This window comes from the organism of the source record quoted next, unplaced genomic scaffold (genome assembly GCF_019419815.1).
Source record: "Pyrus x bretschneideri cultivar Hongxiangsu unplaced genomic scaffold, Pyrus_bretschneideri_v1 Contig17, whole genome shotgun sequence".
NCBI lineage: Eukaryota > Viridiplantae > Streptophyta > Magnoliopsida > Rosales > Rosaceae > Pyrus > Pyrus x bretschneideri.
In genome coordinates, this window is record NW_025999468.1 from 6,694,588 (window position 1) to 6,709,123 (window position 14,536).

Sequence of the window (14,536 nt, forward strand, 5' to 3'; positions counted from 1 at the left end):
CACCCTACCCTCTCTAAAGTTTAGAGACCAATTATCTATTAGTATATCCTTTATCATGTGTAATATATAAACTTTCATAGGTCTATGAACTAAGGTTTCAAAAGACATTAAGCGCTAATTCGGTGGCAAATTAGAGCCTAGTGCCTAGGGTACTAGGCAGAGATCTAATTGTTTTATATCATATAAATAAATATCTGTTTATATTTAAAAATAAATAAATAATTAGAATACTTGAATTAAAAAAATAAAATAATATATGCATTGGAGAGAGCGGATTCTTGTTGGATCCTCTTTGTGAGGATTCCAGGATCCTACAATCATATTTATTCATGGTATATCATCCAACTAGTTTTTGTCAAGTATTGTTTATATTCAATCTTAAATTAAAAAATTTACAATGATTTCTAATTACACAAAATACGATAAACAAAAATAATTGGAGAATCCATGATCCTCGGATTCGGCAGGATCCTCCTGGTACATTGGAAAGTGACATAAAACAGAGGAGGCGGCAAACAAAAACAAGGCTACGTAAAACAAAAAAAAATCTAGTGATACCGCCGCCGCAACAGTGTTTCAATTAAATAATTAGTAATTATTACCAAATCTAACATAAATTTAAGTCTAATCTCATTTTGTATTGGTCACGCGCCTTTTGACAGTCACGTTACCGTGACACTGACGCCAACCAAACCCAGCAGCCAGCAGAAAATAAGCAGAGGAGGTTTGACTCATCAAACCAAATCCCATCTAAGCAAGAAATTAAGCAGAGGAGGTTTGACTCATCAAACCGAATCCCATCTAAGCAAGTCACTTCCTGTCTCTCTCTCTCTCTAGAAAGTTTTCTCTCTCTCTAGAAGTATATACACAGCAACTTATCTTTTCCAAAACAATCACAGCCCACAACCTGAAGTTTAGGAATTAATTAGAAAGTTTAGAAATTTAGAGCAGACATTGAGAAGAGATGATGAAACTTGCATTTGGGTTTTGGTTGTTTCTCTCTCTACTTTCTCTCTCTACCTTATCTCCATCAACCGCAGCAGAAACACCAGCTCCTCCCACAACCAACGTAACAACAACGGCAACATGTCCCTTGGATCTGAGCTATGTCCTAAGAATCCCCTTCAACTCCTCCACCTGCAAAAACTTCCAACCTCCTCCCAAAACCCCACAAATGGAGTCAGAGGACCCCGCCAATACCACCTGCTGCCAAACCCTTTTGTCCGTCTATGGAATCTCCCTCGCCCAACGCCTAAAAGAAACCTCCCTCTTCAACCTCCCCAACCTCCCCACCTCCATTTCCTGCCTCCAAAACTACCAGTCCAAGCTCTCCTCCCTCTCCCTCCCTCCCAATCTTGTCAACTACTGCTGGGACCCTCTCCAGTTTGTCATCACCCCCAACATCTGCGCCAACATTGAGTCCACCAGTGATTGGGTCTCCAAGCTCGGCAACTCCACCGTCCTCGACTCCGCCTGCCGCCCTGACCTCACCGATCAATCCTCCTGCAGGGCCTGCGTCGACGCCGGCTTTGCCACACAGAAGATGCTGCTTGGCGTTGATGGTAACTCTTCTCACACTCGGGACTGTTGGTACTTTACTATTCTTTATGCTGCTGGTATTGTCAACGAGTTTGGCCCTGAGAGTAATGGTGCTGTGAGCTGTATATTTGGGTTGTCGTTTGATTCGAATGCTTCGTCGAAAAAGAGCAATACCGCTCTTGTTTTCGGCCTCACTGGCGGTGGAGTTGCGGTGTTTGTTATGTGTAGTTTGTTGGGATTGTACTTTTGGTACGATAGGAGGTGGAAGAACAAAGGGATGGAATCCGGTTTCGACTTGGAAGAACTAGATTCTAGGAGTAGAGTGAGACCAAACACTGGTTCAATTTGGTTTAAAATTCAGGACCTTGAGAAGGCAACTAATAACTTTTCGCAGAAGAATTTTATCGGTCGAGGTGGGTTTGCTGTTGTTTACAAGGGTGTGTTGCAGGATGGGACTACGGTTGCTGTTAAGAAAGTTATAGATTCTGATATGCAAGGGGATGCTGAGTTTTGCAATGAGGTTGAGATTATTAGCAATTTGAAGCACCGAAATCTTGTCCCGCTTAGAGGGTGTTGTGTTGTCGAGGGGGAAGACAATTATGAGGAGCAAGGAAGTCACAGGTACCTTGTCTACGATTACATGCCGAATGGGAATCTAGATGACCATCTCTTTACTTCTCAGCCAAGTAATCCGAGCGGAACTGAAAGGAGACCCTTGACTTGGCCTCAAAGAAAGAGCATAATATTGGATGTGGCCAAGGGTTTAGCTTATCTGCACTATGGAGTGAAGCCTGCAATATATCACAGAGATATTAAGGCGACAAACATACTACTAGATGCAGATATGAAAGCGAGGGTGGCGGACTTTGGGCTTGCAAAACAGAGCATGGAAGGCCAGTCCCATCTCACTACTAGAGTGGCAGGGACTCACGGGTACTTAGCCCCCGAATACGCTCTTTATGGACAGCTGACTGAGAAGAGCGATGTTTATAGTTTTGGAGTGGTTATTTTGGAGATCATGTGTGGGAGGAAAGCTCTTGATTTGTCTTTGGGATCCCCTCGTGCTTTTTTGGTCACAGATTGGGCTTGGTCATTGGTGAAATCTGGAAAAGCCGAGCAGGCTTTAGACTTTTCATTGGTGAAAGATGGGGACAACGCGAATTCGAATCCAAAGAGCATAATGGAGAGATATTTGCTGGTCGGCATTTTGTGTGCTCATATAATGGTGGCTTTACGGCCTACCATTTTGGATGCCCTGAAAATGTTGGAGGGAGATATTGAGGTGCCACGGATTCCAGATAGGCCGATGCCCTTTGGTCATCCTTCAAGTTATGGCAATGGCAACAGTAGCACGTTCAGCATATCACCAGCTTTGAGCAGCCCAAAATTACAAAGCGGAGACATGCTCAGGTAATCTAAAAATTTGCGATTCTATAGTTTGTACATTGGCTTGAAGGATGTAAGTGTTGTAGCAATATTAGAAAATATGAAAATAACACAAGATTTCTATTAATAATAATCATAAAGAATTTCACAACATCAATTTATGTATGGGATTAATATAAACAACTAGAGAGAAAGTTAGAAAAACTAACAAACTTGGAGATTGAGGCCTGCATAAATGCAATGTCCTAAAGATAGAATTTCGTCCCTACTCTTGTGCTTGTAGTTCGGTAGGCGTCCGTCTCTCAGGATTCAACAATTTATAATCCGAAGTTAATGCACTTCAATCTTCGGACTTTGGTGAACTTCATATATTCCATACTCTCAAGACAGCGACTTAGATTTTTACTAAGACATTGGAGAAAACTCTTCTCTTAATTTTTTTTAGACAGGTGGGATGCTTGAGTTTATATAGAACTCAAGCCACCATTTTTGAAACATCATGACTGTTGCCTAAAGTTCCAACGAACAGATACAACTCATGAATTTGAATTCAACTATGACACATGACTTTTACTTTTCATTCATACAAAAATTAAATATTATAATATATAATTTCCAACAATCCCTCACATGATTGAAAAATTAGGAAGAATTTGAGAGTACAGGCGAACAAGAGATGCATTGGGAGATGTGTCTTTTGGATTTGAACCTACCCTAGTAAATACTTATCGGATTTACTTGGTGATGCAGTGGATATGGAATCTTGAACTGTTCACCGCAACAATAAATCGAGACAATAAGCAACACACATCACTAATCCTAATATATTTTGGTTCAAACGGTTGTGTTCATTTTGGTCTTGAACAAATCTCAGATTCATGAGAGCTTTAGAGAATTTAACCATCTCATACTCATAGAAGTGACTCACTTCTACTCTCACATAAGTGACCACTGATTAAGAATACTCTGCAACATACCTCTTGTTTATAAGATATTAGTGTCATTATGTATAAATATACATCCTAAAATTTCTGCAAACAACACACTTCTTCCACTATAGGAATGAGGTATATAATGTGTTAACTTCTTTGAATTATGCCCAACCAATTTGCCTATTGAACTTAGACCATGGGATCTCCAATCAACTAAGTTAGGTTTCTGCCTGACTGATTCATTAGTTATGTTGGCTTTAGCCTCATTCCCCTCGATGATCAACTTACTCTCTAGTCTAACCTTTAATAATTGGATCCACCACTACGTTGACTATCATTAATGGTGTGCATAATCCATCTTATGAAATTATATTTCATAGTAGTTGTTTGACATTGTTTGAAATGTCAAGTCCTCAAAATTATATTAGGACTTAATTACTAAGTCCTATTCGACAAACCATCACAACATATGAAGTCAATATGCTTCATATCCAGATTATCCAGTACACCTATAATTGAGGATTGATTTCCTTATGTGACTGCATGTATTTCCACTTATGTACTTTATCACGCCCTGACCTTGACATATGTCCAGGATTGACATGTGACGTCACCAAGTATCCATATATCCAACAGACCCTGCCTCCGGGATATGTACAAAGCATAAATCAAGATTCAAATTGCTTAGTAATTTTCGTATACTTTATGGCTGCATCTAACCTCCTCGATAGATTGCCTACGTACCCTAAATAGGAATTAAGTCATTCGTAGTTCACCATTCACTACACTCCGACGTTTATCACAGTACGTTCAAGCGGAAAAGCATAACATTCATCAATCAATTATTAGAACTTAATAAGCCTGAACTTACTAGATTTAGGGCTACATAACAAACCCACATGACAATCAAGATTTCCAGTTTATCCATCATATAAATCACTATACTTTACATAATACCGCAATTCATAATATACAACACATCTCAAGAAACAGTCAACGAAACACAATATTATTCTCTAACTGCATTGGTAGAGAATCATAATAATGTAAAGTATCATTATGCTTTTCCACAGTCTAATCATAATAATAACAATCACATCCAACATCATTCCACAATCACTCCAATTAATCAGTCCTATGAATAAAAGATGCATTATAATAACATTTAACTACATTAATCAATCAGTAAGATGCATTTCAATACACGAAATTTAATAAAGGAATTCTACATAATTCCCTACCTGGATTCCAAGTAATAACATGATGATTCTAATTTATAAACATAATGTTTACTGTGAGCAATTCCTACTCACTCTAATCTAGGGTCGAACTAACTTTATGGAAGTGAGCAAAAATTCCAGACCACTCAATGGAATCCAACCAAAATATGATCGCCTATATATCGAAATGTACCAAGTACAACTAATCATCTTCATCCCTAGTATGCGTATGGTCCCCCATCGCGGATATACCAAGCAGGACCATCCATGTACCGCTGCTACATGGTGCAGTAAATTCAACACACAACCTACCCATACCTCAACCCTATGAGTTACAATGTAGTCACCTACACCATCAACTTCTCTTGGCCACCAACTAATATGTCACGCAAGCATATAAGTTCTACATAATACTTCTAATAGGATTCTAGGATCACATTGTCATAACATTTATCCTACTTATCATTCATATTATTAAGAAGATAAATAAACACATATATATCATAACATGATGTCCCATACACGTAAACCGATGTATTTATTATATGGGATAACTCACTAACCAATATAGGCCTACTAAGCCCTACAGTCTCTAGTAATACTGATTTTAATATTTAAGATCAATTTGTAGCATATTGACCAAAAGTCAGGTCTCTGTCCAAGGTAAGGTCCACAACCCTTACAAGTCAATCTGGAACATCCGCCCATGGATTTCTGATTTGTAACTTCCCAAGGGTCTCATTTATCTTATAGAACAATATTCTAAAATTTTGGAATGATCCAACAATCGGATCTCTGCCAATTGCTAGAATTAGGTTGCTATCAACATTTGGCTTCCACGCTAGGTTCAAACTATCGAACTATATCAAACGGTTATCAAATTTGAAATCAGGACATCGAATTTAACTTAAAAAGGCAGCGTCGGCTCACTGGCCACCGCACGCACCGTCGTGGAAGGCGGTTTTCGGCGAACGGAAACCCCAAATTCCTACCAACACTAAAATTCACCAAATTTTGTAGAAATGTACAACTCAAGGAGGGGAACATTTTTCATACCTGGGCCGAAGCCTAGTTCGGGCGGGAAGTTACCGGAAAATCTCACATGCATGGCAGATTCATTTTATTGACAATAGCTAGGACTAGGAGATATACATATACTCATGTAGGCCATAAAATACATATGCAAACAATGAAAACACATAAATAACTACCATGAAAAGCGAAAGACATCTTCCAGTGTATATAAATAAGAAGTTCAAAAACATATGATGCAACTAACACTAGTATGGCAACTTACAAACATTATTCTACTAATATACATCAATATGCATATAAAACTCAGCCCCACAATTCTTTCAAAGAAAGATTATAGTTTCTTCTTTTTAGCGTTTAGGGCTACATTCAATGTTATTGATTTTAACTTCTATTACTCAGACTCATATTCTCTAACAATGCAAGAGAAAAAGTTTCTGTCTTTAGATTGTTGAAGCAATATTAGAAAATATGAAAATAACACAAGAATTCCATTAATAATAATCATAAAGAAATTCACAACATCAATTTATGTATGAGATTAATATAAACAACTAGAGAGAAAGTTAGAAAAACTGACAAACTTGGAGATTGAGGCTTTATAAATGCAACGTCCTAAAGACAGAATTTCGCCCCTACTCCTGTTCTTGTAGTCCGGTAGGCGTCCGTCTCCCAGGATTCAACAATCTATAATCCAAATTCAAAGCATTTCAATCTTTGGACTCTGGCGAACTTCATATATTATGTACTCTCAAGACACGATTCAAATTTTTACTAAGACATTGGAGAAAACTCTTTTCTTAATTTTTTTAGACAGGTGGGATGCTTGAGTTCATATAGAACTCAAGTCACCATTTTTGAAACATTATGACTGTTGCCTAAAGTTCCAACAAACAAATACAACTCATGAATTTGAATTCAACTATGACACATGACTCTTATTTTTCATTCATACAAAAATTAAAAATTATAATATTAATTATAATATATAATTTCCAACACTAAAGAGTGAGAAGCATGTTCATGGAAGACCCTCCAATCCATGAGTTCATTCAAGTCATAGACAAATTTAAAGCTATACTAGGAGCTCAAAAATCCGAGTTAGGAATTAAGCCGGCTAGTGTAGGATCATACGTGTTTCTTTCTGTTTGATAAAGGTGTAACTTCTTGTGGACTTATTATGTTTACCAAACTATATGGTTTGAGGCTTGACATTGTAAATAGCGCAAATGAAGACGTAGACAACGGTATAAGCAAACGGTATTATTTGAATTGAACCAGCTACACTGGAAGAACAGATTGACTCGAGAAGTTGGATTCGAAATCATCATGAATTTGGAAGTTTTATGTGGAAATGAATCTAATGAGAATTCAAATCTTTGTTGAAGCTATACTTTCATGCATTGTTCCGTTCTATCTTATCACGGGTTCGTTTCTTTTATGTGTTTCGTTCTCTCTCTCTCTCTCTCGTAAGTTGTAACCAAGCTGCAATTATATTTATCTTGTATTCGATAACTGTATTTTGCGATTGAAGTAGCATCAATGATGTTTTTGCCCACAACAGGTTTAACAGAGAGTGAAGCACTTGATGGGGTTTGAGTCCTTGGAAGATTCCTACATATCTTACGTTTTGATTAGTTTCAAGATCGTACGTACATAGGTTTTGGTGAAATTTTGATTCACACTTGTATAGTAACAGTAAAGGAAATGGTAAATACCTATCAGCTTGTAACTATAGCCGCAGGAAATATTATTTGTTTTAGTTTTTTTGCTTGTAGTACGTTTTTGTGGGCAACTTGTAACTCGAGAGGTCAATGTCCAATGACGGCTTTGCCGCCACTCTCATCATATTTCTTAATTCTGTAAGAAGTGACTAAAAGGTACAGAGTAATTTTAAAATTGGACATTGTTCTGCAAAATTAATGAATTGAATTTGGACTTTACAATCTCAATTTTCCATTTGGATCGTTTTTGACAATTTTCTTATATTAAAACCACGAACCCTCTGCCTCTTAGCGAGAAGCCATGAGTATTATGATGGAAAATTAAGAGATTTATAAAGTCAGTGGCCAAAAGGTAAATGGTGAAAATAGTCCTAAATATCACTCATTTTTACTTCTCACACTATCACACACCCCTCAATTCTCGACTGTCGGATCGAATAAATTCAAAAATAACAATGGCAAAAAATTAATAAAAGTGTGTAAGGTAAAAATCGGTATGCAAATATCACTATCCTTTATTTTTAGTTTTAATCTAACTACTTACCAATAAAAGGGAGCTTTCAATTTAGGTGCCTCAAACTCCTATCTGTTAGACTGAACATATCTATAGTCTATAGATTTTTTATTCAACATTGTTTTACAATTCACATGCCACGTGTACCAAAAAACTTTAATACTAAAGGATCAGGATCCTCTCCTGATCCTTGTATGGAGATCCTCATGATCAAGGAGTGTGGACTGTTGGATGAAAATCCAACGGCTATAATTATTATAACTTTAAAGGGGCCCCCTGTTTGTAACCGTTGGATGAAAATCCAACGGTCCACACTTCTTGGTCAAGAGGATCCCCATACAAGGATCAGGAGAGGATCCTGATCCAATACTAAACTACTTGATTTTACCAATTAACTATAAAATCTTTAATGATTATGATTCAGAATTCAATTTGAACCGAAATTTCTTTACAATTTTTTTTCAGTTGAATTTCTTTACAATTTAAAAAAAAAAAATTTTGATATACAAATTTATTGACGTTGTCTCCTCTTCCATAAGGATATGCATGTATGTTTGGTCTCATTTATAAAGAAATGCAGCTTGGATTTATATCGATCAGGCCGCACACAAATGTACATAATCATAAAAGAAGGAATAGATCAAGAACAACTAATATAATTCTAAATAATACTGGATAATACCCACTATCTTAATTTTTATGACATTTACGTTACATTAATAAAAAGCGCATAGGAAATGCAAGACTCAGGCTACCAGTTCCAGTTGTTATGTTTCAAATCAAATATATCATCTAGCCGCCGCCAATCACCGGTGAAACCAAGGTGTCCCCGTACATAACCGTCTCTTCGTACCTAGCCGGCAATTCTCCAACATCAGAAATCTTGAGCACAATCCTGCATGTGTCCTCTTTCTCTCTCTCTTCCTTACGCGTATATAGTACCAAGTCACCTTGACTCGATTGCATCAAAACTGCACCATCGTCTTCCATATGAAATATAGGATTCAACCACTTCACGTTTGGAGGGAAAATCTCCGGTCGGATTTTCGCAACAATAGTCCAAGATTGATCGACCCCATATTCCCTCATCACCCATATGGTAAGGCCAGCCTCCTCCAAGTCAGGACGATTTGTGGAAGTATAGCAGGAAGTGTAAAAGAAGAGACGATTTCCAATAGTCCCCACTCCCCCCGCCATCCCCATATGTCCTTTATGCTTAATAAAGGAAAACGAATGAAATTTCTCCTGTGCGAAATCAAAGGATACGATTCTTGTTCTCATATAACCTGTTTCATCTTCATTCCAATCCTCATCTTCATAACAATAATACTCATGCCAATGTAGAGCTCCATTTAAGAAGCACCCTCGATCATGAATATCTAACGAGGCAGCCTCGAGGCCGAGGGGATCTTCAACACTCTTCCATGAACCCGTTTTGAGTGCGAAGATTGCAACCAATTCACAACCGTTAGGATCTTGACCGCCCAAAAGGACCTTGTAGTCTTGAGTGATGGAATCATAGCCGAATCCATAATAAAACGGGTTGTAACGAAACCAATCAATGTCTGGTAACTTACGGGCTGTTCTGGTACTAGGGTTCCACAACAGAAGTCTTGTGTTTACGTAGCACCTATAGTAGTCACGAGGTGGCCGAGGCCAGTCAAGTAGTAGGCAGATGAGGCCATTGGAAGAACCCACAAGGGATGAACTGTAGAGACTAGTATCAAATGCAAATTCATCTTCAAGGTCTCTACGGCTGCTTCGTATTGCTGATGATGCGGCTGCAGAGGTGGCGCCAACATTCTTCTTCAGTGATTGGTAGTCAGCGAGTCGGGGAAATCGAAGGGGGATTGGTGGCCAGTCATGGGGAAGTGGATAGGGGCGTTTAAAGAGAATCAGGACATTCTTGCTGTTGTCGTTGGTATGTGCTCGGTGCTTGGCGACGAACTGGGAAGTAGAGATTATGTCGCGCCATGACTTGCATACACAACGGAACCGGAGGACAGATATGACCGGTAGCCATGAAAGTATCTCGACGAATATATCGTCATTGCTGGAGAAGAAGATCGGCAAGTCTCCATCATCACCCGCCATAATATCGTAGAAAACGAATGGCTGAATATACTTCAAATCCTACATATTGATCGTTAGGGTTACAATATATATACACACACAGATATGCCATATCTCACAAGGAAAGGAAGAATACAAATCCTACTCCGGCCAAATATAGGAGTCCTAATATATATATATAGACACAACTTAATGATTTATATTAGACCAAATATAAAATGGAAAATTGTTTTTCACCTCTTGAGAGCCCCCTGATTCCAGAACATCTCATCGATCCTCTTCAATTTCCTGATTGAGTAACTTAGTCATCTTAAAAAATCGTATAAAAAAAAAAAAAAAAAAAAGAAAGTAAATTCTCAGATATTGAGTCCCAAATTTCGATCCTTGTCGAAGGAATCGGTTAATTTCGTTACCTTTTCCCTCGGGTAATTGAGTCCCAAATACCTATCAGCTTGTAACTGTAGCCGCAGGAAATATTTGTTGTTTCGATTTGCTTTTTTGTTGTCCGTTTTTGTGGGCAACTTGTAGCTCGAGTGGTTAATGCCCAGTGAGGGCCTTGCCACCACTCCTTCATGTTTCCTAATCCTGTAAGAAGTGACCGGAAAGTACAAAGTGATTTAAAAATAGGAGCTAAAATATTAAAACCATGAACCCTCTGCCTCCAAGTAAGAGAGAAGCCACGAATTCCAGGTAGGCCGATGCCCCTTGCCCTTGGTCATCCTTCAAGTTATGGCAATGGCAACGGTAACACGTTCAGCATATCACCAGCTTTGAGCGGCCCAAAATTACCAAGCCGAGACATGCTCAGGTAATCTAGAAAAAAATTTGCGATTCTATATATAGTTTGTACATTGCCTTGAAGGATGTAAAGAGTGAGAAGCATGTTCATGGAAGACCCTCCAATCCATGAGTTCATTCAAGGTATTGTGGTTGAGAATATTGTGAATATTACATACAAGAAGTCATAGACAAATATAAAGGCTACACTACGAGCTCAAAAATCCGCGGTTAGGAATTAAGCCGGCTAGTGTAGGATCATACGTGTTTCTTTGTGTTTGATAAGGATGTAACTTGTTGTGGTGTTATTATGTTTACCAAACTATATATATGGTTTGAGGCTTGACATTGTAAATAGCAAATGAAGATGTAGGTAACGGTATAATCAAACAGTATTATTTGAACTGAACCAGCTGATCAGAAGAACAGATTGACTCAAGAAGTTGGATTCGAAATCATCATGAATTTGGAAGTTTTATGTGGAAATGAATCTAATGAGAAATCAAATCTTTATTGAAGCTATATTTTCATGCATTGTTCCGTTCTATCTTATCACGGGTTCTTTTCTTTTATGTGTTGTGTTCTTTCTCCCGTAACCAAGCAGCAACACGTATATTTATCTTGTATTCGATAATTGTATTTTTCGATTGAAGTAGCATCATTGATGTCTATGACCATAACAGGTTTAACAGAGAGTGAAGAACTTGATGGGGTTTGAGTCCTTGGAAGATTCCTACATCGCTTACGTTTTTATTACTCTCTCTCTCTCTCTCTCTCTCTCTCTCTCTCTCTCTCTCTCTCTCTCTCTCTCTCTCTCTCTCGTAACCAAGCTGCAATATGTATAGTTATCTTGTATTCGATAACTGTATTTTTCGATTGAAGTAGCATAATTGATGTCTATGCCCACAACAGGTTTAACAAAGCGTGAAGCACTTGATGGGGTTTGAGTCCTTGGAAGATTCCTACATCTCTAAAAGGGCGATCCCATCCAACAAGTCTCTCGCACCTTGCGAGGGTTGGGGTGAAAATCTAGTATCTCTAACTTTTTTATTAGTTCAAGACCGTGGGTACATAAGTTTTGGTGAATTTTGACATTTGTATAGTAATAGTAAGGTAAATTGTAAATACCTATCAACTTGTAACTGTAGCTGCGGGAAATATTTGTTGCTTTGTTTTTTTTTTTGACAACTTGTAACTCAAGTAATTAATGCTCATTGACGGCCTTGCTGCCACTTCTGTCGTATTTCCTAATTCTCTAAGAAGTAATTGGAAAGTACATAGAGATTTAAATATTGGACCTTGTTCTGCAAAATTAATGAATTGGATTTGGACCTTACAATCTCAATTTTCCATTGAGAGATTATATTCACACACTCCAAATTACTTCCCCCACACCCTTTTTAATTTTTTAATATTTTCCATCAAGTGTTAGTGGTGTGTCAAAAAATATTAAATAAATAAATAAAAAGGTATGGGGAAAGTAATTTGGGATGTGTAAATATAATCTCTCTTTTCCATTTGGATCATTTTTGACAACTTACATGAACTAAAATATTAAAACCATGACCCTCCTAGTCGGAGAGAAGCCAGTGGCAAATGGTGAGAATAACCCCAAGATCACCTACATGCATAACTTTGAGTAAAAGATATTATCTATGTTAAGGGAGAGGAGGTGGGCTTAGCCTCACAATGAGCCAACAATAATGTAATTCAAATTCGTGTTTAGTAAAAATCGAATATAAGACCTCTCACTTACAAGTGAAGAGAAATATCACTAGACTGTAATACTAAGAGGTCACCTAAAGCATAACTATATTTACATTAATTCATGTAATATTCTTAATTGCACGTCCGCTAAATGTTTCTTTGACATATTATTTTAGTTCCTCTTGAGTCACGTGTCATTTGCATGAGTGAAGGCCAAGCTGCCACGTCTACGTGGTAGTTATGAACCAGAGCGGGCCACGCAAACTAATTTTGAATCTTTGGTTCCAGAATTTCAATCACAAGAGCTTCATTAGATTTTTAGAGAGCAAGAAGAAGAGCAACTTAAAAAGGAGGAAATGCATATATATGAGACTCGGAAACCCAATTGCTTCATTAGATTCATCCCAGACCCTCCAACCTATCCCACAACCTGGCGAGTTGTGACTAGTTGATCCCATTCACCAACTCGACGACCACTAAACAAACTATAAGTCGCGTATAAATTAATAGTTCACATTTCTATATGTAAACATGCTACCAGTTTCAATACAAATTCATTGATCTTGTCATCTTCGTTTTCCTCTACACTAACAGATCGCTTTCTCTTCCAAAACTCTATATATATATATATATATATATATATATATGTACATTTGATGTCAATTATAAAGAAATGCTGCTTAATTATATCGATGGGGCTATATACGTCCGTTTGTTCTCGCACATGATCATGAAAGGAGGAATAAATCAAGAGTAAGTAATATAAATCTAAATTTGATCTCGTACATGATCATGAAAGGAGTAATAGATCAGTAATATAATTCTCAATAACATTGGATAAAACCACTATCTTAATTTGTACGAAATTACATTGTTACATTAATAAAGATCTAAGGAAGGGCAAGGCTCACGATACCATTTGGGATGTTTCAAATCAAATGTATGAGCTAGCCGCCACCGTGAAACATTAGTGCCTACGTACATAACCGTTTCTGCATCCGAAGCCGAAGCCCTCAATTCTTCATCATCAGAATTGTCGAGCACAATCCTGAATGTATCTTCCTTAGGTGTATATGATACCAAGTCACCTTGACTCGATTGCATCAAAACTGCACCATCATCGTGGAGTATGGGCTTCAACAACCACACATTAGGAGGGAAAATCTCCGGGCGGATTTTCGCGAAAACAGTCCAAGATTGATCGACCCCATATTCCATCATCACCCACATGGTAAGGCCACCGTCCTCAAAGTCAGGAAGATTTGTGGAAGTATGGCAGAAAGTGTGAAAGAAGAGACGATTGATCCCTCATTATCCTTATAGTCTCTCTCATCCCAATGTAGAGCTCCATTTAAGAAGCACCCTCTCGCCCATGAACTTGTAACGAGGCCGCAGCCTCGAGGAGGTCTCCTCCAACAATCTTCCATGTTTGAGTGCGAATCAAGTGGAGGGTTTAGTAGGCAGATGAGACCATTGCAAGAATCCACAAGTGATGAATCGTTGAGGCTAGTTTCATCTGGAAATTCATCTTCAACGTCTCTACGGCTGCTTCGTATTGCTGATGAAGCGGAGGAGGCGCCGGCAACATTCTTCTTCAGTGATTGGTAGTCAATGAGTCGGGGAAATTGAGAG

The 14,536-nt window shown here is 38.1% G+C and overlaps 2 protein-coding genes across 2 annotated transcripts; one reads left to right on the forward strand and one right to left on the reverse strand.

The window, feature by feature from the left end:
• The first annotated feature begins 777 nt into the window (after window positions 1-777).
• Window positions 778-8,055, forward strand: LOC125467823 (probable receptor-like protein kinase At1g11050). Its single transcript, XM_048581660.1, has 2 exons — window positions 778-2,949; window positions 7,674-8,055. The coding sequence occupies exons 1-2, from the start codon at window positions 965-967 to the stop codon at window positions 7,687-7,689; spliced, it is 2,001 nt and encodes a 666-aa protein (XP_048437617.1). The 5' UTR covers window positions 778-964; the 3' UTR covers window positions 7,690-8,055.
• Window positions 8,056-9,139: 1,084 nt separating this feature from the next.
• On the reverse strand, window positions 9,140-10,441 carry LOC125476045 (F-box/kelch-repeat protein At3g06240-like). The gene has a single exon (XM_048581765.1). The coding sequence runs from the start codon at window positions 10,439-10,441 to the stop codon at window positions 9,140-9,142; it is 1,302 nt and encodes a 433-aa protein (XP_048437722.1).
• Between the last annotated feature and the right edge of the window lie 4,095 nt (window positions 10,442-14,536).

What these genes read in the sequence shown, in the direction of transcription:
- LOC125467823 (XM_048581660.1), top strand. Translation starts at nt 965, where the DNA reads ATGATGAAACTTGCATTTGGGTTTTGGTTGTTTCTCTCTCTACTTTCT.
- LOC125476045 (XM_048581765.1), bottom strand. Translation starts at nt 10,441, where the DNA reads ATGGCGGGTGATGATGGAGACTTGCCGATCTTCTTCTCCAGCAATGAC.